Source organism: Carcharodon carcharias, chromosome 2, assembly GCF_017639515.1.
Source record: "Carcharodon carcharias isolate sCarCar2 chromosome 2, sCarCar2.pri, whole genome shotgun sequence".
Lineage (NCBI taxonomy): Eukaryota > Metazoa > Chordata > Chondrichthyes > Lamniformes > Lamnidae > Carcharodon > Carcharodon carcharias.
Genome location: NC_054468.1, coordinates 75,716,160 through 75,742,288, shown reverse-complemented (window position 1 = coordinate 75,742,288; position 26,129 = coordinate 75,716,160). Strand labels below are relative to the sequence as shown.

The 26,129-nt window shown below is 41.6% G+C and overlaps 1 protein-coding gene across 6 annotated transcripts in view; it reads right to left on the bottom strand.

Moving 5' to 3' along the window:
- Window positions 1-26,129, bottom strand: part of LOC121274711 (SLAM family member 7-like) — a 49,357-nt gene that overhangs the window by 12,851 nt on the left and 10,377 nt on the right. For 2 of the 6 annotated variants that reach the window (XR_005942290.1, XR_005942292.1), the window contains exons 2-4: window positions 20,066-20,169; window positions 10,249-10,345; window positions 9,245-9,359 (exon numbers count right to left, since the gene is read on the bottom strand). Coding sequence is in view for 3 of the 6 variants with exons in the window: in XM_041182041.1 (XP_041037975.1) it covers window positions 10,249-10,345; window positions 11,006-11,287; window positions 20,066-20,114 (428 nt within the window). In the remaining 3 variants the exon portion in view is untranslated. Of the gene's footprint in view, window positions 1-9,244; window positions 9,360-10,248; window positions 10,346-11,005; window positions 11,288-20,065; window positions 20,170-21,542; window positions 21,693-26,129 lie in introns of those variants that run through there. The other 4 variants (XM_041182041.1, XM_041182058.1, XM_041182050.1 and 1 more) reach the window with 4 other exon arrangements.

Below are 26,129 nucleotides of genomic sequence, written 5' to 3'. Positions count from 1 at the left end.
GCAGTTCCAAGAAAAGTCTCTCTCCCTAGCTGGAGGCAAGTCAACAAAGCCACAATCAAAAAGGAAAGCGGGCAGCTTCTTCAGCCAACCTGCAGAACCAAGTGTCTCCAGCCAACCACTAAACTGCCAAATTCAGCTCTACCTGAATCACCCAACATAATGGCCACAAGATTTCGCCATCTACATCTCACGGACAAGCCAAAGACTGATTCATATTTTTTTTTAACTTTTATTTGGACTCAACTTTTCATTTCTGATCTGTGTATGTTTGTTGCATTTTTATTACTTTTTTCACATTTTTAGTAACTAATAAACCTACTGTTTCTTTGAGCCAAGAAAGCCTGGTTAAATTAGCTCCTTCTAAAAATAAATACGTTTGGACTGGAAAAAGGTATCTATGGGGGAAAGACCTCTTTTAAATTAACCTTGTTATGACCAACTGAGGGGGTTGAATAAAGAAGAGGAGCCAGCTCATTCTTCCTCATCCGGGAGCATATAGAAATTGAGGTCCTTTTCAGGAAGTTAACAAGTTGGGGGACCTCGCCCAGGGACCGATCATGACATTGTGTTCATGAATAATTTGAGCCCTTACTGATGAGTTATTCCTGATTTATCAAAACACATCAACATTTTTAACTTTATTGTCAAATCATCTTCTGACCTGTTTCCTGTTAAAGAAAACATCTCCAGATTCTTTTGTTTCTCTTCATAATTAAAAGCTTGACATCAACTTTGAAAATCTCTACTGCACTTTTCTATATACCAGGCATTTTTTCTAAAGCCAGGCACACAATCTGGACACAATGGGTGTGTTATTATGTTCAAGGTGCTATATAAATGCAGTTATTGTTGTTGTATTCCCATCTACAGAAGTTGGCAGATTTGGCAGCTGTATTAGCCATGTATATAGTGGAATGTATGTGGCAGAACATCATCACTACACATTTTCAGCTGAATTCCTGAAAAGAAAAACTATAAATGAAGTGCTCCTATGATAGTTTAGATCATTTTTCCAATTTACATCCTTGGCATTTGCCCTGTTATATAGGCTGAGAGCGAATCGGTTGCTGCTTGCATTATGAGTGGGTTTGCTGCTGGGCATCTGTACACATGTTGCTCCTCTTCAGTAACACAGTCTATCACAAGCAGCATCCCATCATAAGTCTCACTGAGAACTCCAGACAAGGACACCTTTTCCCAGTGAATCATGACATTTGTTCCTTTGGAGACAAAGCATCTCAATGTGATATTTGGTGAACTCACACCATTACCAAGAACTGATATTACAAGCTGGGAAACTGGTTCTCAAACATACAGATAATTAATCTACACAACATTGTTATTGCACTTTAGAGTAACTCATATATGATGCTCGTGAGGCATTTCTGGAACTCCCTCCCCAACAGCACTGTGGGTGTATTGACACCAGATAGACTGCAGTGCTTCAAAAAGGCAGCTCACCACCACTTTCAGAGTTGATGTTGTTATGGGACTAGACACAAGGGTTGAGTTGACTTATCTTTGGAATGGAACAAAACAGCCTGATTTAATGTAAGGATGGAGGGGAACATGAAGCTTGATTTAAAGCAGGAAAGGAAATGTTTGGCTGCTTGTTATCTAGCCACAGGAACAGCAAGCATGTTGACATTCCTATGGCCAGAGCCTCCCAATTAATCAAACCAAACCATGGTAAATAATCACCTATTTATGGTGTTGGTTGTCAGAGACTTAACTGAGGTAGAGCTCCTGACAAAGTGCTATGTCACACACAACTCCAGCAAGATCATAAAACTGTGAGAGCATTGTCTATCATTAACAACTTGTTTTCTTCTTTACAAAAACAGAATTACCTGGAAAAACTCAGCAGGTCTGGCAGCATCGGCGGAGAAGAAAAGAGTTGACGTTTCGAGTCCTCATGACCCTTCGACAGAACTTGAGTTCGAGTCCAAGAAAGAGTTGAGATATAAGCTGGTTTAAGGTGTGGAGGGCGGGGTGGGGTTGGGGGTGGGGGGGGAGAGAGAGAGAGAGAGAGAGAGAGAGAGAGAAGTGGAGGGGGGTGGTGTGGTTGTAGGCAAAAGCAGTGATAGAAGCAGATCATCAAAAGATGTCACAAACAACAGGACAAAAGAACACATAGGTGTTAAAGTTGGTGATATTATCTAAACGAATGTGCTAATTAAGAATGGATGGTAGGGCACTCAAGGTATAGCTCTAGTGGGGGAGGGAGGAGCATAAAAGATTTAAAATATTTAAAAGTAATGGAAATAGGTGGGAAAAGAAAAATCTATATAATTTATTGGAAAAAAACAAAAGGAAGGGGGAAACAGAAAGGGGGTGGGGATGGAGGGGGGAGCTCAAGACCTAAAGTTATTGAATTCAATATTCAGTCCGGAAGGCTGTAAAGTGCCTAGTCGGAAGATGAGGTGTTGTTCCTCCAGTTTGCGTTGGGCTTCACTGGAACAATGCAGCAAGCCAAGGACAGACATGTGGGCAAGAGAGCAGGGTGGAGTGTTAAAATGGCAAGCGACAGGGAGGTTTGGGTCATTCTTGCGGACAGACCACAGGTGTTCTGCAAAGCTGTCGCCCAGTTTACGTTTGGTCTCTCCAATGTAGAGGAGACCACATTGGGAGCAACGAATGCAGTAGACTAAGTTGGGGGAAATGCAAGTGAAATGCTGCTTCACTTGAAAAGAGTGTTTGGGCCCTTGGACAGTGAGGAGAGAGGAAGTGAAGGGGCAGGTGTTGCATCTTTTGCGTGGGCATGGGGTGGTGCCATAGGAGGGGGTTGATGAGTAGGGGATGATGGAGGAGTGGACCAGGGTGTCCCAGAGGGAGCGATCCCTACGGAATGCCGATAGGGGGGTTGAAGGGAAGATGTGTTTGGTGGTGGCATCATGCTGGAGTTGGCGGAAATGGCGGAGGATGATCCTTTGAATGCGGAGGCTGGTGGGGTGATAAGTGAGGACAAGGGGGACCCTATCATGTTTCTGGGAGGGAGGAGAAGGCGTGAGGGCGGATGCACGGGAGATAAGCTGGACACAGTTGAGGGCCCTGTCAATGAATGTGGGTGGAAAACCTCGGTTAAGGAAGAAGGAGGACATGTCAGAGGAACTGCTTTTGAAGGTAGCATCATCGGAACAGATGCGACGGAGGCGAAGGAACTGAGAGAATGGGATCGAGTCCTTACAGGAGGCGGGGTGTGAGGAGGTGTAGTCGAGGTAGCTGTGGGAGTCAGTGGGTTTGTAATGGATATTGGTGGACAGTCTATCACCAGAGATTGAGACAGAGAGGTCAAGGAAGGGAAGGGAAGTGTCAGAGATGGACCACTCTGGCAGCATCGGCGGAGAAGAAAAGAGTTGACGTTTCGAGTCCTCATGACCCTTTGACAGAACTTGAGTTTTTCCAGGTAATTCTGTTTTTGTTTTGGATTTCCAGCATCCGCAGTTTTTTTGTTTTTATCCTTGTTTTCTTCTTTGTTCATGGGAGCTGAGCCACCTCCTTCAATTGCTGCAGTGCATGTGATGTAGGTACACCAAAGGGCTGTTAGGGAAGGAGTTCCAAAATTTTGACCCAGTGGCAATGAAAGAATGGGGGATATAAGCCAGGTTAATGTGTGACTTGGAAAGAAACCTGCATGTGATGGTGACTCCCATTTGGTCAGGTGAGTTACTCACTGCAAATGTCCCAGTCTCTGGCTGGGCCAGTTCAATTTCTGATCAATGGTAACCCCAGGATGTATTTTAGTGGGAGATTCAGTGATGGTAATGGCTTCAAATGTCAAGGGGAGATGGTTAGATTCTCTCTTGTGAAAAATGGTCATTTCCTGGCACTTGTGTGATGTGAATGTTACTTACCACTTATCAGCTCAAACCTGAATGTTGTCCAGGACTTTCTGCAAATGAATATGGACTGCTACAGTATCAGAGGAATTGCGAGTAGAGCTAAACACTGCAAATATTGTAAATATCCTCAACCCTGACCTTATGATGGGAGAAAGGCCATTGATGCAGCAACGGAAGACGATTGGGCCTAGGATACTTCCTGGAGAAACTCCTACAATAGATGTCCTGGAGCTGAGGTGATTGACCTCCAATGATGACAACTATCTTCCTTTGAGCCAGGTATGACTCCAACCAGTGGAGAGTTTTCCCCAATTCCCACTGACTTCAATTTCGCTTGGGCCCCTTGATGCCACACTCAGTCAAATGCTGCCTTGATGTCACGCGCACCTCACTTCTGGAATTCATCTCTTTTGTCCATATGTGGATCAAGGCGGTATTGGGTCTGTAGCTGAGTGATTCTGATGGAATCCAAACTGAGCATGAGTGAGCGGGTTATTGGTAAGTGCCACTTGATAGCACTGTCAGTGACACATTCCATCAGTTTGCTGATAAGTGAGAACAGACTGATGAGGCGTTAATTGCCAGCATTAGATTTGTCCTGCTTTTGTGGACAGGATATACCTGGGCAATTTTCCACATTATCTGGTAGATGCTTTATATTTGGCTCGAGAAGAGTAATCCAAATGGAAAATTCAAGTTAATTCCAGACAGCTGAAGAAACACACTGAGCATTTTCCCATCATACAGTATGTATTGATGTTACGCCATGGAAATGAGGAATGAAGGACTGAAAACAGATTTGTGCTTTGGTGGGTTTTAATAACTATCGTGCTAAAGGAACCACATAAAGGAATTTTTCTTTTTAACAGTTCTGGCACTATTCAATGCAGATGTATTCAGCATTGTGCTCTAACTTTTGTAGGAGGAACTAAATCAACATTTGAGAGTAGGGACACTAAGTGGTCAGAAGAATCTTTTCATAGGACCAGAAATTGGCCAGTCAGGATAGAAATTAAATAAGAATCTTGGTGTAGATTACTTATGAAATTTTAAACCTGTCTATTATGAGTTTACTATAGGTAAAAAGGAGTTTCAACAGGTGAAATTGTTTTAGATGACAAAATTACCTTTGCAAATTTCTCCAAGGTTTAAAGCATGGCTGACACTATCCTGGGAAAAGACTATTTGCTGTGTGGTAAAAGATTTACCTGTTTTGTGAACACAACAGTTACCACAAAGTAACATCGGGTGCGTGCTGGTACGTACAAAGTAGAACCCAAGGAAGGGCATTGTGTCCAAATTGGAAACATTTAGTTTCTCTCTGAATTCACCAAAATTGGTTCAGTTAGTCATTTTGGCAATAATTTAAGTTATTCCTCCTTTCTGGTCCTCCACTGTTTATGTGGAAATATTGGTGATCAAAAATAGAAACTCTCCTTTTTTGCAATGGGTCAATCAGTAGCTGGTGCTTGTGTTGCAAGTTTGATTAGTAAAATGGGAAGACTAAGGGAAAAGTTACAACCTATATTAATATCCAACTGTAAATCTCCCATTAAAATCAATTCCAATAGTCACAGATTCAAATCAAAACAATGTACAGAAAAAGATGTCAGAGAAAGAATGATATACAAGCCCATAAAGTGGAAACGAAGACTGGTGTCAGTTCTTAATTCCATTTAAAATGAAAATAGGTTTAGTTTGTGAAACAATAGATCATGAACATAAAATTAAGTATCTTAAGTATTCATCCATCTGTATGTGTAAAAAAAACGTCATGTATCAACACACATCTTTCACACTATAACACAAAGTAACAAAAGTAGTTTTTTTTTCAACTGGTAGTGACTTCATGCTGGTTTTGGACTGGGAAGCTTATGAGCGACTGTTAATCCACAAGATTCCTTGTGTGCAACAATGCTACATCATTGTGCCTTTAAAGGAACACATCGGAACAACAGCTGCATCTTAACAGCAGATTAAAACATTTGTGCAACAACACTAAAGATTTAACAGGAGTCCTCCATAAATAAATATATTTATGCTGCCAGTGCTGGGCCACACCATGATTCTTTTTAATTTCCAATGGATATTTCCTATTGCAAATCTGGGTACTTTGAAAGATGAAAATGAAAAAATAAAAATCACTCATTTTTTGTGACATATTATCAAAGGCCTTCTGGAAGCCCAAGTATGCTACATCTGTACACATTCATGGAATAACCAACCTTGCCATAAGGATACCAATAATACTTTATTTTTAAAAATACATTGCTCTTACTTTGATTCTTAATTGCTTAAATCACCTACTTCATAAAATTCAAATCCTAAGAAATTAAAGTTTTCAAACTACATATTCCATCTTTTACAGTATCTTTACAGTGTAGAAGGAGGCCTTTTGGCCCATCGAGTCGGCACTTGCTCTCTGAAAGAGCATTCCACCTAATCCCATTCTCTTGCCTTATCCCCATAACCTTGCACATTCTTTCTTTTCAGGTAGCAGTCCAATTCCCTCTTCAATACCTCAATCGAACCTGCTTCACCACCCTTTCAGGAAGTTTGTTCCAGACTCCAACAACCCCTGGGTGAAAAATCTTTTTCTCACATCACTTCTACTCCTTTTGCCCATTATTTTGAATCTGTGCACTCTAGTTCCTGATGTTCTCTTAAGTGGGAACAGTTTCTCACTATTTATCCTGTCCATACCCCTCAGGATATTGAATACCTCTATCACGTATCCTCGCAGCCTTCTCTTCTCCAAGGAAAAGAGTCCTAACCTCTCCAATCTATCCTCATAACTACAGTTCTTCATCCCGGGAATCATTCTTGTGAATCTTCTCTGTACTCACTCCAATGCCCACTTCTTTCCTCAAGTATTGGGCCCAGAACTGGATGTAGTGCCCCACTTGAGGTGTATCTAGTGTCATATACATGTTCAACATGACCTCCTTTCTCGTGTGCTCAATGCCCCTATTAATAAAGCCTAAGATACGATATGCTTTGTTAACTGCTCTCTCAAAACGCCCTGCCACCTTCAATAACCTATGTACTTATACACCTCTATTCTCACACCTCCTTTAGAGTTTCTCCCTTTATTTTATACTGTCTCACCATATTTTTCCTGCCAAAATGAATCACTTCACACTTCTCTGCATTGAACTTCATCTGCCACTTGTCTGCATAATCCACCAACATGTCTATGTCCTTTTGAAGTTCAAGACTATCACCGTTGACAACATTTCCAAACTTCGTACCTTCTGCAAATTTTGAAATCATGCCCTGCACACCACAGTCTAGGTCATTAATATATATCAGGAAGAGAGAGGGTCCCAACACTGATCCCTGGGGAACTCCACTACAAACCTTCCTCCAATCTGAAAAACAGCCATTTATCACTACTCCCTGTTTCCTGTCACTCAGCCAATTTCTTATCCAAGTGCCTGCTTTCCCTTTTATTCCATGACCTAGAATTTTGCTCACAAGTCTGTTGTGTGGCACTGTATGAAAGGCCTTTTGAAAATCCATATACACCACATCAACAATGTTTCCCTTATCAACCTTCTTTGTTACCTCCCCAAAAGACTCCAGCAAGTTAGTTAAACATGATTTCCCCTTAATGAATCCATGCTGGCTTTCTTTAATTATCTTGCACTTGTCTAAGTGACTATTGATTTTATCCCATATTATCGTTTCCAGATGTTTCCCTGCCTCTGAGGTCAAACTGACTGGTCTGTAGTTACCAGCTTTATCCTTGCACCTCTTTTTGAACAAGGGTGTAACATTCATTATTCTCCAGTCCTATGGCATGCCACCCACCCTGTGTCTCAAAAGACTGGAAGATTATCACTAGTGCCACTGCAATTTCCATGCTCACTTCCCTCAGTACACTTGAATGCATCTTATCTGGTCCTGGTATCTTATCCATTTTAATTAAAGATAACCTTTCCAACACCTCTTTTCTCTCAGTTGTATGTTCTTCTAGTGTACCAGCTATCTCCTCTTTCATCTTGGCCTGGGTAGCATCTTCTTCCTTTGTAAAGACAGATGCAAAGTATTCATTCAACACATTCATTATTTCTCCAGCCTTTACAAGCAAGTCCCCATTTTTGTCCTAATCAGTCCTAATCTTTCTTTTCCCACCCCTTTATTATTTACATGCTTATAGAGGACCTTTTATGTTCTCTGCCAGCTTCTTTTTATGCTCTCTCCTTGCTTTTCTTATTATGTTGTTCGCTTCCCCTCTAGTCCTGCCATATTCAACTTGACTCCATTGTATTTTCTACCTGACTTCTGTTGTAGGCATACTCTTCCTTTTCATCTTCACCTCTATCTCTCTCATCATCCAGGGCACTCTGGATTTATTTGTCCTACCTATCACCTTCAAGGAAATATACCTTGACATTGCCTGCAATATTTTTTTCTTTGAAGGTGGCCCATTGTTCAGCCATCATCTTTTCTGCCAACATTTGATTCAAACTCACTCGACTCAGATGCATTCTCATCCCATTGAAGTTGGCTTTCCCCCATTTAATTATCCCTGCTTTGGATTGTTCCCTGTCCTTTTCCATGATTAACCTAAACCTTATGATACAATGGTCACTGTCCCCTAGAGGCTCTCACACTGATATTTGATCCACTTGGGCCAACTCATTCCCCAGAACCAGGTCCAAAAGTGCATATCCTCTCTTTGAACTGGAGACATAATGCTGTAGAAAATTATCTTGAACACATTCCAGAAACTCTTGCCTCTCTTGTCCCTTTGTATTATTCCTAACCCAGACTATATTTGGATAATTGAAGTTCCCCATTATGATTACTCTGTGCTTCTCCATAATTTATTTGCAAATTTGTTTCTCTACATCCCTTCCATTATTTGGTGGTCTGTATACTACACCAATCAATGTTATTGCACCTTTTTCATTCCTTACCTATAGCCAGAGAAATTCTGTCCTTGACCTTTCTGAAACATCCACTCTTTCAGTACTGTAATGCCATCTTTAATCAATATTGCCACTCGTCACCCCCTGCCCTTTCTTTCTTTCCTGTCTCTCCTAAATACCCTGTGCCCAGGAATATTTAATGCCCAGTCCTGCCCTTCTTTGAGCCAGGTCCCTGTTATAGCAATAATATCATAATTCCATTCGTCAACCGTGACCGCAGTTCACCAATCTTATTAACCACACTCCGCGTATTTGCATATATGCACTTTAGCCCAGATTTTGGCTTTTTTACTTTCTCCCTTATTCTGACACCATCTAATGACTTAACTATTGCCTACTCTAATTCTATCAAACACTCCGAGTATTCTATCAACCTTGAAGCACCTCTCTGATATAAGTTTGGTAAAATCCTTGATAGTTATATCTTCTTTTCTACCTCTTAGGCAGCAATGAAGAACACGTTACCTCATTACTTCCAGCCTAATGTTGCACAGGGTTGATTGATATAGAATCTGGGACCACTTTGATCTGATTTAGTCAGTATCCATCAAGCCATTCATTTTCCACTGGGCTAATGCATCTGTAACGACAATTAATTGATGCTGTATCATCAACGTAATTAAGAATATAAAACAAGAGGACATTTGAGCTTTCTGGATTTGTGCTTTGGTTTCTGGAGCTTGATCAAAGAATGAACTATTTAAGCATTTGACTATCAGTGGCCTTTATGAAATTGAAGTTTTAACACTAAAGTAAACCTAAATATTAACTTTTAAGAACTATTTGCTGGAACTGATTTGATTTTAACTAGAGCAACCCTGATACTTGAAAAAGTCAAATGAACTCCTTGCAGACAATTTCTATACATTGACTTAATCAATTAAGTGATAATTTCTTAATAATTTCAGTATTGTCAATGTATCAGATTAACCCTGTTTTGTCTTGTACAAAGCCATCTTGTCATGTCTACTTTTCAAAAGTCTAAAGTCTTAGATGGAATCCTCCATAAATACAGTGAATAACCCATTGCAAACAGACAAGGGTTACAGTTTATTAAGATGGTCAGAAAGCAAATCGCAGAGATTTGTTTGTAAGGGGCGTTATTCACATTTTTAAAAAGCTGCCATCAGGCCATTACAGCCAGAACTGTTAAGTTTAAAATTTACATCCATGTAGTTCTTTTTAAAAATATTGTCAGAATTCAATGGTGAGACCTAAAGGTTTGTATAATTGAATTCAATATCAGATCATTTACTGGAAGAAAAAAACATCCCTGACATGATAGCCTCGTAATGTTTTATTTTAATCAGTCGATAAATGGTCTCATCACCCCTTTTTATTGTGATAATGTTTATCAATTAAATATTCAGTTTCTTTACAAATAGTACCAGACAAAGAAGTAACAGATCACCAGCCAGTGTTTTTGCATTTTTCTGGGTCTTCATGCTAATTTGAACTGTAGCACTTACCACTTTTTAGTATGGGGAGTTTTCCAGAGGCATGCAATGGTTAAAACCAGGACTGACATCAGCGCAGGGACCAGGACCATCAAACTGTTTCTTTTACCTAAAATATATTTATAGGATTATATGAAGCATGAGGAGGTAATCCAGCTAATCATTGCTCAAGCCAACTCTCAGAGATATCCACTTTTCTTTTAAAAACCTTTCTAGATTCTGCTTTCATCAATGTTTCTGGTGAAGCTTCCATATGTTGAAAATGCACAGCATAAAAAAATCTTCTAACCTCTTGCTTTACTCTGTTCATGATACATTTATCCCCTTACTGATAAGTGAAAATAGTTATTCCTGATTTAACAAAACCCATCATAATTATAAATTCTACTGTCAAATCCTCTTCTAGCCTTTCTTGTTCTAGAGAAAGCAGCTCCACATTCTCTTGTCTTTCTTCATAATTGAAAGCTCTCATCCCTGGCATCAGCTTTGGCAATCTTTATTGAACTCTGTCTATGCTCTCAACATTCAAGCAATAAAGTCAAGCAATACGGACAGGCAGTGGTGTTTTATAATGTTGAAGGTGCTATATCAATGCAAGTTATTGTTGTCGTGCCTCCCAACTACAGAAGTTGGCAGATTTTGTAGCTGTATTAGCCACGGATATAGAGGAATGTATGTGTCACAACATCATAACCACACATTCTCAGTTCAATTCCTGTGAAGGAAAACTATAAGTAGGGTTGCTGTCATCACTTTCCCAATTTCTCACCGTTGGAATTGGTCTTGTTATATAGGCTGACAGTCACTAGGTTGCTGGTTGCAATACTGACTGGGTTTTCTGCTATGCATCTGTATGAACGTTGCTCCTCTTTGCTTTCACAGTCTATCACAAGCTTTGTACCATCATGTGCCCTATTGAGAACTCCAGACAAAGACACCTTTTCCCAGTGAATCACAACATTTGTCCCTTTGGAGTCAGAGCAGCTCAAAGTGATATTTGGTGAACTCACACAGTTGCCAAGGATTACTATCACAGGCTGGGAAACTGGTTCTGAAATACACAGATAATAATTAACCTACACAACATAGTGATTGCATTTAATCATTTTACATGTTGCCTTGTGAGACATTTCTGAGATATGATAAGCTAGAACACAAATGCAAGACTTTCTGATTTGTGTTTTAAGCGGATTGATGTTAAAGCTTTTAAGTTCCAATATAATAGATGTCCTGATATTGTTAAGAAACAGAGATAGTTTAAGTAAGTTATATCGGTATTTGTGGGTGTTAGGAATGAGTTTTAGCTTTAATGCTTAAGTTTGGTTTGTACTTCTGTATCTGTGCATTAAGAAAAGGTCAAGTTGAGTTTTAGTTTCACTTTAAAAGGTGCCTGCATTTCTAATGAGAGATAATGACTGTAAGAGAAGTTGAACAAACACAGGAATTGAAAAACTGGGCTGTTGCCTAGCAACTGAGGTCCAGAGTGGCAGATCCGTCCCACAGAAACACACAGAAGAAACTAGAAACAGCAGTTTTGAGTTCAGTTTTTGAATATAGCTGCCAGGCAGAAGCAGCCTAGAAGGCTCATATAGTGAATTCCAAGCTAAAGTTGGCTGAAAGTAGCAGCCAGGGAGAGACTGGATCAAAGGGGACAGATGACCAATCCCAAGCTTAAGAACAAAGTCTCCAAGAATCCAGGGAGTGGAACAGGAGAAAGTCCCAAGCAGACCTTCTAGTCAAAGGTAGGAAAAGAACCTTGAAGAAGTCCTTTTGAGTTAAGTTAAGAGTGAGTGCCAGAGAAATGCTTTAACTTCATGCTTCAACTTCCAAGCTGCAGAAGCAGAGTCAAAGCGATATAAAAGCTTGTGAGAAGTCAGAAGGTCCAAAGAGGCAACTGAAGGACTGTAACTCTTTGCAATGAACATGTGAAATAGTGGTATACTGTTGACAGCTGAGTCAGTGAGAGAGAATGCATGGAAGAAAGCTTGAATGCATGTAGTGACCCAGGGGTGAGGAACATTGGAAGGAGAGTTCGAAACCCTGGAGGTGAACCCTTGCAGAAGGTGCCTGTGAGAAAGTGTTGTTTTGGGAGAAGATTCCAAGGCAAATTCTTGGAAAGTGGAGATTGGAAACCCTTGTGTGAAAGATGAAGCTCAGTGAGACTGGTTGGCTCATGGTGTAACAAGCATCTGGGTGGAGTTGAAGAGAAATCCATAGAATCTGTCTGGGGTGGCATCTGTCACTTGGTTTTGGAATGTGTCTGACCACAGGTTGCCAATTGGTTTACATGGACTGTACTTACTGTGAATATTAGAGTATAAGATAGCTTTCGTAACTTGTGTTATCCATACAAATCTGTATATATCTGTAAAGGTATAGTTGTGGTTGAAGGAGTATTGTAATGTAGTTCATCTTTTGTTGTTAGATAAATGTTTTATACTTTTGTTAAAAGTTCACTAGCTGACACTGATAACTCTGATCAGTAGCTACTCCCCACATATCTAAACAAATAAAATAAAAGTTAGGATCTATCAAGTTGGGTTCCACCCTGGGATCAGGCTTATCCAGTGGTAATCTCAGCTGGGGATCATAAAAATATTAACTCATGCATTGTTTTTGTGCTTCACAAATGCATCCAACTGATGCATTATGCAGAAGACAATGGATTTCTTGAGAGCATACTATCAGGGATGTCAAATGCACCAGGAATTTTCTTGAGCATCTCTTATTTCACAGCCATAACCTTGATGTTTGGTAGAAACTCCATTTACACATGCAAACAGAGGGCTCCATAAAAATTCCGATAGTTAGGGCAGCCAATCGGGAAAATACTAGAGGAAATTCCCGTGATTAAATTGCCCAGTGAGTGAGAAAGGGCCCAAATGATAAAACACGGCATTGTAAATTATTAACTTGGATAATGTTCAAACAGCAGTTTTGGGAAAGAGATGGAAAATATTTATAGAACAAAAGATTTTCAGCTAAATATTTTCACATCCAATGTTTTCTACATTCTACTTCCTCTTAGACAAGTTATAGTTTCAACATGCTCACTTGGTAACCCCAATAGCTATGTGACTGAGGGTCATGTGGCTTGCCTTTTCATGATTACAAGTATTGGCTAATTGGTAATTCATTATGCTCAGGAAGACATCAACTAACTGTAACCTTTAGCAAGCTGTTGGTGGAAAAACAATCACTATTTGTTTTCACAAGCGATAGGCCTCATTCAGGTTTCAGGTTTGGTATTGTATCAACATTTGCTAGTTTTGCATGTGTGAAATGGAACCTGGCAGAACTTGCTTGTGGAGGAACCTGGTTAGATCAGTGAATTAAGGGGCATTGACAATGAACTAATTATTTTAAGTACATTGCAAACTGTAATTTGATACAAATGTTTATACTGAACTAACTGTATTTTTACTTAATACAGAAACTGTTTAAAAATGATCAAAACCAATTTACATCATGAGTTCTTTCAAGCTGCAATACAAAATGTTTTGTAATGTTCCAATGTTACTATATTCCTCAAAGTTAGCGGAACTTCCAGTACTGTTCTTACCAAACACTTGTATTCTGAAAGTACTTTCATCACGGTCTTTCAGTTCAGCCCCATAGTAGTCAATGTATATTTCATAATTCCCACTGTCATTAACCTGTACATCATTCAGCACCACAAAATCGCTGTTGCATCCAACTCTGTGTTGATACAGTGGGTGGACAATGTGTAGCTTCTTCGGATTACTTGATTTCCATGTTAAAATCTTAAAGGACAATGGAGACTTCAATCTAAGTGTCACACCATACTGATCTGTGCCTTGATGTTCAATAGGGAACAGGACCAGTTCTCCTGCAGTGGCATTAGTAATGGAATCAGGTCTGGCGAGCAATGCTTCTCCACACACTACAAATATATGAAATACTGGAAAACACAAGCATAAATTGTACGCATCAATTTTTTGATGCTAGCCTAAGAACAATAAAATGTATCAACTTGTGATGAGTGAGAGTGGAGGGAAAGGTAGGTATCCGGGGTCTTTTTCATGGTTGAGTTTACTTCAAGACAAAATATAGGTAGATGGGAGATTAGAAAAGGCTGGATACCCTGTGGAAGACTCAGTAATCTATCAAATAAACCAAAGGGTTCACTGACTAGTATAATCTGAAATTCTATGCTGGCAAGCTTTATTATTTCAGCAATTTCAACTCCAACAATAATGCTATGGATGCTTGGGAGTGGGAAAGATTTCTGGCCCTCTGTCTTTCCATTCAGTACCTATATTCTTCAGGTTTAGGTAAGAGGATATGCTCTTATGGATAGGGAGGTTACACTCATTACAGGGTCAATGTTACTTCTACATGTGCAAATTACTCAATAATATCTTTCCTTTGTCATGAAAGCATGGGTCTGAATTTTCAGCATGTCAGGTGAGCGTGATCAGCAGGACCGGAAGCGGATGTGAAACTCGCTCCTGGCTGTGTTCAGCTTCTGACAGTGGTTTCAAGCTGGCTGGCCAATTAACTGCTCGCCAGTGTGAAATGCACACTAAGAGAGGCTCAGCACTGCTGGTGGGGAGCAGGAAGAGGGTGGGCACCAGGGTCAGAAAGGATGCGGGTGGGGTTTAAAGAAAGCCCCCTGAAGGCTGGAAGTCTGTGCACAGAGCCTCGGGGGAGCTGCTGTGAACCCGCATTTTTCACATTTTGCTTGATTGAGAGTGCTGCAACTGTCTCTGGAATGCCATTGTTGTCCAGAACCCACACCAGACATGATGGAAATGCCCAGGGCCAGTCTGCCCCCCACCAACCTCCGTTGTTCAGATGAGTGCCTTAGGGCACCCTGGAAGCAATAAGTGATTTTCCCAAAATCCTGCTGCTGCAGAATGGCAAGAGGAGGCCACCTCACGTGATGAAGAAGGCCTGGATGGCGGTGGCAGGCCTGGTCAGTGGCTGTGATGTTGTTTGAAGAACCTGGATCCAGTGTAGGGAAAGGTTCAATGGCCTTCTGTACTCCACCAGGGTCAGTACTGATTCCAGTTGGAACCATGGATACCTGCCTTTGTGGGAGGCAGCAGTTGTTGGTGCTCACAGGTGTGAAATACAGAGCCCAATGTGGCACATAATCATGTGCCCTGATAGACCATGGCTGGCATGTATGTCAGGGGTGATGTGTGGTAATGTGATGGACAAGTGAACCAGCGTTTTTGTTGGGCAGGGTGCGGTGGGGGGTGGGGAGGGGGGGGCAGTGGTGGGGGCACAGGTAGGCTGGAATGTGCCAGCATGTAGAGGAAGATGATGAAAGCATTTTGGTCCTTACAGGAGAAGAGGATTTACAAAGCACAGGGGGATGACAGATGGATGGTCAGATACCCAACATTCTTATCTTAAGTCAGGCAGAGGAAAAAGCACTGGAAATGTCCTGTGAATGTGGGGCCAGGTCCACTGGCCACAGAGAGGCAGGGGTGTCAGATGAGGGTGAGAGTCCAGTGGATGGGGGAGAGATTGGTGGAGAGTATGAGAGATGTAGGGCATCATTTGTAAGGCTGACATGGGAAATCCAGTTTTCCCTGTTGCTCATCCATTCAGTTGCCTTTGCTCAACCAGATGTCCATTCTGAGTGGCAACCAGACTCTGTACACTCTGACTTCATTATGATGCCTGATACTGAAATTTGTGTTTCCTCCCTCAGAGTGCACATGTTCATGACCCCAAAAGGACCCTGAAGACCCTCCCTTGATCTCCAAGGATGACGAGCTTCTCGACACACCTGTGTCACTTCCTCCCTCTGTACCATTCACCAGCATATTGGTGAATACAGGCACATTGGTGAGCTTAAGTGTATCAAAGCAGATGGTAATACACAGTGAGGAAAGCATGTCACACTCACCTGAGGAGCAGGTGGAGGCAGAGCATCCCCAGGGCGTCAGCTGTCAGAGGATTGCTGGAGACCAGGACGATGCTGAACCTGAGGCAGATGATGAGCATCTGGAGTTGTCCATCAAGTGGCAGATGCTGGAAGTCTAGTGGAGTTTGTAGGAAAATCTGGTAGAGATCTAAAAGGGTCTGCGTTCCATGGTCTCAGTGGAGGAGTCTATGCAGAGTGTGAGCACTGCATTGGCTCAGAGCTCAGAACGCACTGCCTCCTCCGTGGACAGTGGTGACTCTCATGGAGAGGCAGCTCCAGGAACTCAATCAGGGCTTTCTGGGTTTGCGTTCAGGCCTGCAAGCCCTCACACTGGCAGTGTCATCAGCAGGTCACTGCCAATGTGCGAGATGGATGAGGCACCTAGTAACTCTGCTAACTGCCCATCCATCTATAGTGAGCAAACTCATGTTGATGGACAAGCTGCAACTCATATCTGGGGGCTCCTGTCAGGGCACTCATGATAATGGCAGTAGTTCCTCTGACCCTCTGCCAGTGACCATGGCATCTGAGGAGACTGCGACGACTGAGGAGTTTCCAGCCATTGCGCTGGACTTTCCTGCCCAGATTGGGCCTTTACAGGTATCGGCAGCCAGAGGACAGCAGCCAAGGTGATCAAGGTCAACGGGGCATCAGATCCAGCTGCCTGCCTCCAATCCAACTGCCAGCAAGGGGGATGCACCAAGACGTAGCACTCGCAAGTGGAAATTTAAGTCACAGTGATCACATTAGGGGGTCTCACGGGTGATTAATATTTCCTTGGCACATGTGTATTGGTGCATATATATTTTTGCCTTGATCATTAAAATGTAACATTATTTCAATGGCCTTATTATGCTCTATGCAATTGATAGGGAAAAGGCCTGGCAATTGTGTGTCATACATAGGAAGCGCTGCAAAATTTATTTCACAGGTAAGGGTGACAGGAGTGCCTCATCAGTAATGATCAGTGAGGTGGCTTTTCCCTTGCCATCATCTTGCTCCTTGCTTTGGATTGCTAACTGAAGGTCCTCTGAATCAAGGCCTCCCTGGTCTTCCTGCTTCCTCACAGTGGGATCTTGTTCCTCACGCTGGGGCTCTTCAGCTTCCTCCTCAGACTCAGCTGTTGAATCATCCACTGTGGCCTGTGGGATAGGATCACTGCCTTCATCCTCCAATGGAACCCCCCTTGACAGAGCAAGATTGTGCAATGCGCAGCAGATAACAACAATAAGGGGTACGCACTCAGGAGGATATTGGGGTGACCCACCCGAGTGGTCCAGGCAGTGAAACCACATCTTTAGTAGGCCTATGGCCCTCTCAATAACTGCCCTTGTGGAGGCATGACTCTGGTTATAGTTCTCCTTGGCGGCAGTCCTTGGGTGTCTCAGTGGCGTCTTCAATCACCTTTTCAGCAGGCAGCCTTTGTCTCTCAGGAACCAGCCATCCAAATGTGCTGGACCAATGGACAGCCTTGGCACTTGGCAGTGACGGAGAATGTAGGCATCATGACAGCTACCTGGATACCTGGCACAAACCTGCAGTATCTGACTCTTGCTGTCACACATAATCAGGATTGAGAGAATGGAAGTTTTTCTATTTACAATGGCACCCAGCTCACCCACTGGCACCTTTATGGGCACATGCGTGCAGTCAATGGCTCCCTGGATGCGGGGAAATCCAGCTATGGCAGTGAATCCTCTGGCTCGCTCTGCCTGTCTAGCCTCGTCGGTCCAGAAGTGAAAGAAGGTATTGACCCTTGGGAACAGTGCGCCAGTGACCAGCTTGATGCAGCTGTGGGCATCCGATTGGGGGACGCCACATAGATCTCCCCTGACCCTTGGAAAGAACCAGAGGCATAAAAGTTCAGGGCAACTGTCATCTTAAGAACCACTGGCATGAGGTGGCCACCTACACAGTTGGAGACGATTTCGGGACCGATCATTTCGCATGTGGAGTTGACAGTGTCACTGGAGAGGCGGAGCCTTCTTCAACACTGAACCTCAGACACGTTGGGGCAGCAGGAGTGCTGTGTGTAGACTCTGCCGGCTGGTTAATGGCACCCTCCTGCCTTGCACTTCCTGCTGGCCCTGTACCCTTCTGGCTGTGCCTCTCGTACCATAGGTCCGACTCTGGGATGCTGCCTGCGGGCCACTGGCCTTCTCCCCCTTCTGGCCCTCTCCTCTTCTGAGAAGGTCCCAACAGCAGAGTACACAATACCCACTTTTGTTCAGGTGGCTGCCCAGGTCTCTGCACTGAAGGGCCCTTTTGGCAAAAAGCCTCTGTAAATGCTGAAAAATCAGATAATTCTCTCGAAGATCAAAAAAATGTCAGAAACCATCTGTAAACCAACTCCAACCAATTCACTTCATGCTCACCTTGCCAAGATCCTGAGCACCTTTTATCCTGCCCTGGATATAGAATTCATGAAAATCATGAAGGCTGCTGGCCAAGTGGTCTGTGTGCCCAGCGTAAAAGCGCACGGGCCACTCAAAATCACAAACAATTGCTCTTAAAGGGGGCTTAATTGGCCTTTAGCTGTCATTGGGCGCGGCTCCGACTTCCGCACGCGCGCCGCATACTGAAATATCGTGAGATGGCACAATGACATCGCGACACCCTCCTGAGGTCATCGCACCCCATTTCATATTCAGTCGTGTCAGCTATGCATCTGCCCAGTGAGCACAAAATTCTGGCCATGCTTTCTGTTAAATAATGGATTTTTAACCTACCAGCTAGAAACCCAAATTGAACTTTTAAAAACAAAGACTTTTTAAAAACAGTTACTAAAGTGTGGCTTGAGTTCGCAGCCAAAGATGGGTACCCAAATTGCATCACTGTACCCTCCACATTCCGGCCCACTGAGGTGGGGATACCACGTCTGCAAAGACCCATCAAGGGCAATGGCCTCAGGAGAATATGAGTGAGCCACATATCATGTCCTCATTAGCAGGCAACAAGGCAGTCACCTGAGGTATTGAACAGGGGATCCCTAGACATGAACTCATCAAGATGCAATGGGATTATGCTTTAAAACCAGCCACTTGAACAATGTGATCCTGGCTGAGAGAGAGGGAGTCCCAGACATGAACAGGTTAAGTGACGGGGGGAATACATGAGTAATCACGTTTGAATCACTGGGTGACTGTCATGTGACAGGTCCACTCTTTGTGTGTTTAAAAGCTTCTGTATTCTCTGCATTAAGAGGACTAGCACTTGAGACGCTAACTGTAGAAGACTTGAGTGGGGTCCCTCCTTCCACTCTCTCTCTCCAACCTACCTACAAGCTTTTGAACCCTGTTTGCCAACTGTAACCATCCAGGGATGACCCTACTGCAGATAGAGACTTGTAGGAAATCCACACTACTGCCTCCAGAAAAGCAACCAAATCAGCTGGCTATGTATTTACCACCTCCTCAAGGAGAGTTGGGGATGGGCAATAAATGCTGGCCTAGCCTTCAATGCCCACATCCCATGAATGAATATAAAAACAATTGCATCCACAAGGTAACCATCAGGAACACCAAACTGACCTGAAATAAGCCAAGTCACCAAACACCACAAGCTGTATACCCCTTTTATTTATCTGGACTCTGAATTCGATTAATCTATCCTTCCCTACTCTGTAATCTATTTGTGTGTGTCTGTGAACTTCATGTGTGCATTAAGTTTGGAATGTATTTTATTGTTTTACTTAAACTGGATTATGTATAATAAAGCTAACCTCTTTCTTTGTTAAACTCCAGAAAGTGCCTGGTTGTGTCTTTTATGATCACCGCACATAAACAGTTAAAACTCTCATTGAATTGTCTCAAAACCCTGTTACGGTCAAATAAGGAGTGGGAAAAGGGGGGAGCCATTTGACCCCTCCTCACCTGATCTTAACACTTATAAACACAAGGATAGGTTCCCATCAATAACATGTATTACCTGAGGCAAGTTTGAAGATGTGAACGTGTAATGAATCCGAGAATTTCATTGTGTATACTGCACCAAATGCCCCTTTTCCTATTCTTCATGAAGGCTGGCTGATCCTAAGAAAGGGAAAAAAAATATTCTGACAAGGCAATATGCTCAGAAGACTACTCCCACGGGCATCAGCTATCTAAGCATGAACAAAGAAAGACTTGCATTTATATGGCACCTTTCATACTCCCCAATGCACTCTTTCTTAATGTAGTGTCCTCAGCTTTTAAGGGTTGCTAACCATGGCACTCCATTTATTTTTTTGTCATGATATCAAAGTGGGGCAAGTAGAAGAAGCAGACCCAAGAACTACCTCAGCCGGCATAGAGGGACTGAGCCCTCGCAGTTGGTGTAAAGCACTTTGTTCTAGCCACCTGAGCTAATTGACCCTACCCGACCAGCTTTATCACTGATAAAGCACTTGTGAAATTTATTCACTGTTATAATGTGGAAATGCTGCCGATTTTCACACAAGATTCCACAACAGCAATGTGATCATGACCAAATAATCTGCTTTTGGTAATGTTATCATGAGGGAAAAATATTAATCAGGAATATATTTGGAATTGGAATATGAATGGAAAAGTAGTGCATGAGGAGTTGCAAACTCACCAGTGAAAATATGACGGATGTGTGCCAACTGATGCACAAAACCCTAGCCATATAGCAACCATTTACCAGTTGCAGTGAAGCTCACCATTGATTTTCATCACTCCAGTCACACTATCCTTCTGTGTGAGTATAGAATAATGGCCATTTAGTACTTTTGAAATTCCTTCTTTATGATTCATTAAGTTCAAACCTAACACATGATGCATATTTTATATTTAGAATCCCAAGGCCTACATGACGACAGTAGAAGCATTCCTGAGATTTGATCCTACTGTACTATGGACTACATAACTGAGGTCATGACTGTTGTTACCACCTGCTCAATGACAGATTGCAATGCAAATAATTGTTGTTGCACAACATCACTATGGAGAAAATACCGACAAATATCTTTACAGAATGGAAGCCCAAAGAAAATAAATTCTGGAAATATACTGCTGCATAACAGCAACCCAACAAAGGTAAGTTCTGGTTGAAGAAACAACAGGAAGCTGGTTTCAATTTATTAACCAAAAAAAACTATATCTGTATTGATATTGTTATGACCCCTGAAGAGACTGATAACTCTTAAAAAGAGATGAATTTCTCAGCAACTGATGTAAATTACCAAAGGACAAGATTTTATATTTTAAGACTTTCACTGTAACCAACTGAAATCAACATGTATCAAACGTGACTTAATAGGAATCTAATACACCGAACTAAAGAAACAGTACTTTTGCATTAAATCATTAACACAACCTAGATATATCTTACAATTCCTTTTGTTGCACACTGCAATTCTGGTATATCTGTAGCAATTTAAGATTAAGTCCCAAGTTACACCCACTTTTCTAGCAGGCTCATTCTCCCTGCCGTGTCAGATCAAATCTTCCGGTGTCCTTCAAAAATCATTCCATTCAGTCTAAGTATTCCAGAACCAACCTCTGCAGAAAGACCCACTTGAGCAACTCCTTGTTCCTTTTTCATCTGTTCTGTCCTTATTTTAAACAAAAAACAAACTCTCATCAGCATCTTGATTGGTTGCTAACATGAAACATTCTTTGTTTTTCACAGCAGTAGCTGTTTTTGTCTCTCTTTCCATGTCTCCCAAAAAAGCAGCTGCCCTTTTCTCTGTGTCAAGGTGTGAATACTGTCATTTGATTTTCAATAGGTTTTTGTTTGTGTTTCTTTCCCTATGACAACCAGATCGCATGGGCCTGTCTCTAGGCAGAAGTAGGCTGAACACCAGCCTACTATCCAGAACATTCTGTTTCACCTTAAGTTAAAGGAGACATTTTAAAACATAACCATCTTGTAAAGTCCAACATTTGTAATAATATCTGCTTCAAATGGTGATGGTTGATGCTCAGGCACAGAGAACTCTTCCACTGCACATTTTACACAATTGTATCCTTCATCATACGTGGCTATTGCTACCTTTGTGCCAGTCTCTAAGCAGAGGCTTATTTGTTCTAAATTCCTGTTCTTACCAATCCTAGATATTTGTGAGCAACATTACAGCAGATCAATTATTTGATAGTGGTACATCTTATTTACAGTGCAGGAACAAGAATTTGGTCCAGTTGATCCCTGCTAGTATTTATGCTACGCATGGCCCTCCCCACCACACTGCTTCATGTAACCCTATCAGCATAAGCTTCTTTTCCTTTCTCCTTTATATTTTTATCTAGCTTCTCTTTAAATGCATCTGTGCTATTCACTTCACACTCTCCTTTTGGTAGCAAGTTCAAAGTTCAAGGTGTTTCTCTAGAATTCTCTATTGGATTTATTAGCAGCCATCTTATATTTATGGCCCCTAATTTTGGTCTCCCTTCCAAGCTGTGTACAGTTTTGGGACCTGTATGAAAGGAAGAATATCCCTACCTTGGAGGATAGTGAAACAAATGTTCACTAGATTGATTCCAGGATACTAGGGTTGTCCTATGAGAAGAGATTGAGTAGAATGGGCATATATTCGCTGGAATTTGGAAGAATTAGAGGTGACCTCACTTGAAAGGTGTAAATGTCTTAAATTCTACCCTGTCAAGCCCTCAAAGGCAGTTTCCCCTGGCTAGAGAGTCAAGGGCTAGGGGTCATGATGTCAGAATAAAGGGATTGCCATTTAGTACTGACAGGGGAAATTTCTCTATCAGAGGGTTATGAATCTTTGGAATTTTCTATCTCAAAGGGCTATAGATCCTTAGTCATTGGCATATTCAAGACTGAGATCGAGAAAATTTTGGAGACCAAATCAAAGGATATGGAGATAAAGCAGGAAAGTGGAGCTGAAATAGAAAATTGGCATAGATCTTATTGAATGGCAAAGCAGTCTTGAGAGACCACATGGTCTAATCTACTCTTACTTCCCATGTTATTTATTTAAAATCTTTATCTGCTGGGATACTTATGAGGCTGGAATGTTCAAAGCACTGAATAGTTTCGAATTTTCAAAGAGATCAATGGAGCCAGTCGGCTACCAAAGTTGCTAAGACTAAAAGAGGAAACAAATTAATCTGTATGTAATGATTAACTATAAAATAATAGCTAAATAATGTATCTATCTAAGCAAATTGTTACTTATGTATAGTCAATTAATTTCCTCAATAAAGGCTGAATCAAGATCTTGTATTGTGACATTAAATCTATTTAAAACCATTTATAAACATATTCTGTGAAGGCACCGCATAGATTGAATAGTGAGGAAAATATTTTTAAAGAGGTGTTCCATTTATCATAGAACTATAGAATGAATACAGCTCAGGAGGCTATCTGGCCCATCATGTCCATGCGGGCTCTCTGCTAGAGCAATCCAGCTAGTCTCACTCCCCCCACCTTTCCACAAAGCCCTGAAGTTCTTATTTCCTTTCAGATATTGATGTAATTCCCTTTGAAAGCCATGATTGAATCTGCCTCCACCATACTCTAAGCCAGTGTACTCCAGATCCTAACCACCCATTACATAAAAAACCTCTCCTCATGTGATCATTGATTCTTTTGCCAATCACTTTAAATCAAAGTTCTCAGGCCCCCAACCCTTTTGCCAATAAGAAAGTTTCTCTCTGTCTGCTCTGTCTAGATCCTCACCTCTCAACTTTCATTTCCCTAAAGAGAATAATCCCAGCTTCTCCAATCTAACTCTGTAATGGAAGTCCTTCATCCTTGGAATCAGCCAAGTAAATCTTTTCTGCATCCTCTCTAAAACCTTCACAACCTTTCTAAAGTGCAGTGCACAGAATTGGACACAATACTCCAGTTGAGGCTCAACTAGTGCTTAATAAAGGTTCGGCACAACGTCTTTGCATTTGTACTCTATGCTTCTATTTATAAAACCCAGTATGCCATGTACCCTTTGAACCACATTCTCAACCTGCTCAGCCACCTTCAAAAATTTGTGCATCTGTATTCCTGTGTCTCTCTGTAATTGCACAACTTTTTGAATTGTCATCTTTATTTTGTATTAACTTTTCTTGTCCTTTCTCCCGAAGTGGATTACTTCACACTTCATTGCAATAAATTTCATTTGCCATGTCTCTGTCCACTCACCTGTCCATCTATGTTATAGCAGAGCACTTAGGAAATTTTAAGGCAATCAGGCAGAGTCAACATGGTTTTGTGAAAGTGAAATCACATTTAACCAATTTATTAGAATTCTTTGAAGGAGTCACATGTGCTATGAATAAAGAAGAACTGGTGGATGTACTATACTTAGATTTCCAGAAGGCATTTGATAAGGTGCCACATCAAATGTTCTTGTGGAAAATAAAATGTCATTGTGTAGGGGATAACATATTGACATGGATAGAAGATTGGCTAGCTAACACAAAACAGAGAGCAGCCATAAATGGGTCTTTTTCTAGTTGGAGGGATGTAATGAGTGGTATGCCACAGGGACCAGTGCTGGGCCCTCAACTTTTTACAATTTATATAAATGACTTGGATGAAGGGACAGATGGTTGCTAAATTTGCCGATGACACAAAGATGGGTAGGAAAGTAAATTGTGAAGAGAATGTAAGGAGGCTACAAAGTGACATAGATAGGTTAAATGAATGGGCAGAGATCTGGCAAATGCAGTATAATGTAGGCAAATGTGACATTGTCCATTTGGCAGGAAGAATAAAAAAGAAGCATAGTATCTAAATGGTGAGAGATTGCACCATTTGAGATGCAGAGGGATCTGGGTGTCCTAGTGCTAGTGTTCAGATACAACTAATAGTTAGGAAAGCTAATAGAATGTTACTGTTTATTGTGAGGGGAATTGAATACAAAAATAGAGAGGTTATGCTTTAGTTGTACAGGGCACTGGTGAGACCAAATCTGGGGTACTGTGTACAGTATTGATCTCCTTATTTCAGGAAAAATGTAAGTCCATTAGAAGCAGTTCAGAGAAGGTTTACTAGGTTAATACCAGGAATGGTGGGTTGTCTGATGAGGAAATCTTGGACAGGTTAGGCTTGATTCCACTGGAGTTTAGAAGAGTAAGAGATGACTTGATCGAAACCTTTAAGGTCCTGAGGGGTCTTGACAGAGTGGATGTGGAGAGGATGCTTGCTCTTGTGGAAGAATCTAGGACTAGGGGTCATTGTTTAAAAATATGGGGTTGCTTATTTAAGACAGTGATGAGGAGAAATATTTTCTGTCAGCGGGTCATAAGTCTTTGGAACTTTCTTCTTCAGAGGGCAGTAGAAGAAGGGCCTTTGAATATTTTTAAGGCAGAGCTAGATGGATCCTTGATTAACAAGGGGGTGAAAGGTTATCAGTGGTGGGCAGGAGGTTTCAATTAGATCAGCCATGATCTTATTGAATGGCGAGCAGGCTTGAAGCGCCAACTCCTGCTCCTAGTTTGTATCGTTGTATTTTCATATGTGTTCTTGAAGTCTATCACTATCTTCCTCATGATTCATCTACAAATTTTGAATTATGTCCTATACACCCAAAGTCTAGGTCAGTAATATAGATCAAGAAAAGCAGTGATCCTAGTACCCACACCTGGGGAACCCCACTGCATACCTTCCTCCAACTTGAAAACCAAGCATTTACCACTGTTTCATTTCACTCAGCCAGCTTTGCATCCATGTCACTACTGTCCCCTTTTATTCCTTGGGCCTCAACTCTGTTGACAAGGCTGTTATGTGACATTTTATTAAATGCCTTTTGGAAGTCCATGTTCATTGCACAATTGCATCATCCTCATCAATCCTTTCTGTTACCTTATCAGAAAACTCAAATACAATTTGCCTTTAACAAATCCAATCTAGCTCTCCTTAACCAACCTACACATGTCCAAGTGACTGTTAATTTTGTCCCGTATTATAATACCTAAAAGCTTCCCCACCGCTGAGGTTAAACTGACTGGCCTGTGATCATCCTTACACTTTTTTTGAACCAATGTGTAACATATTCAATTCTCCAGTCCTCTTGCACCATCCCTATAGC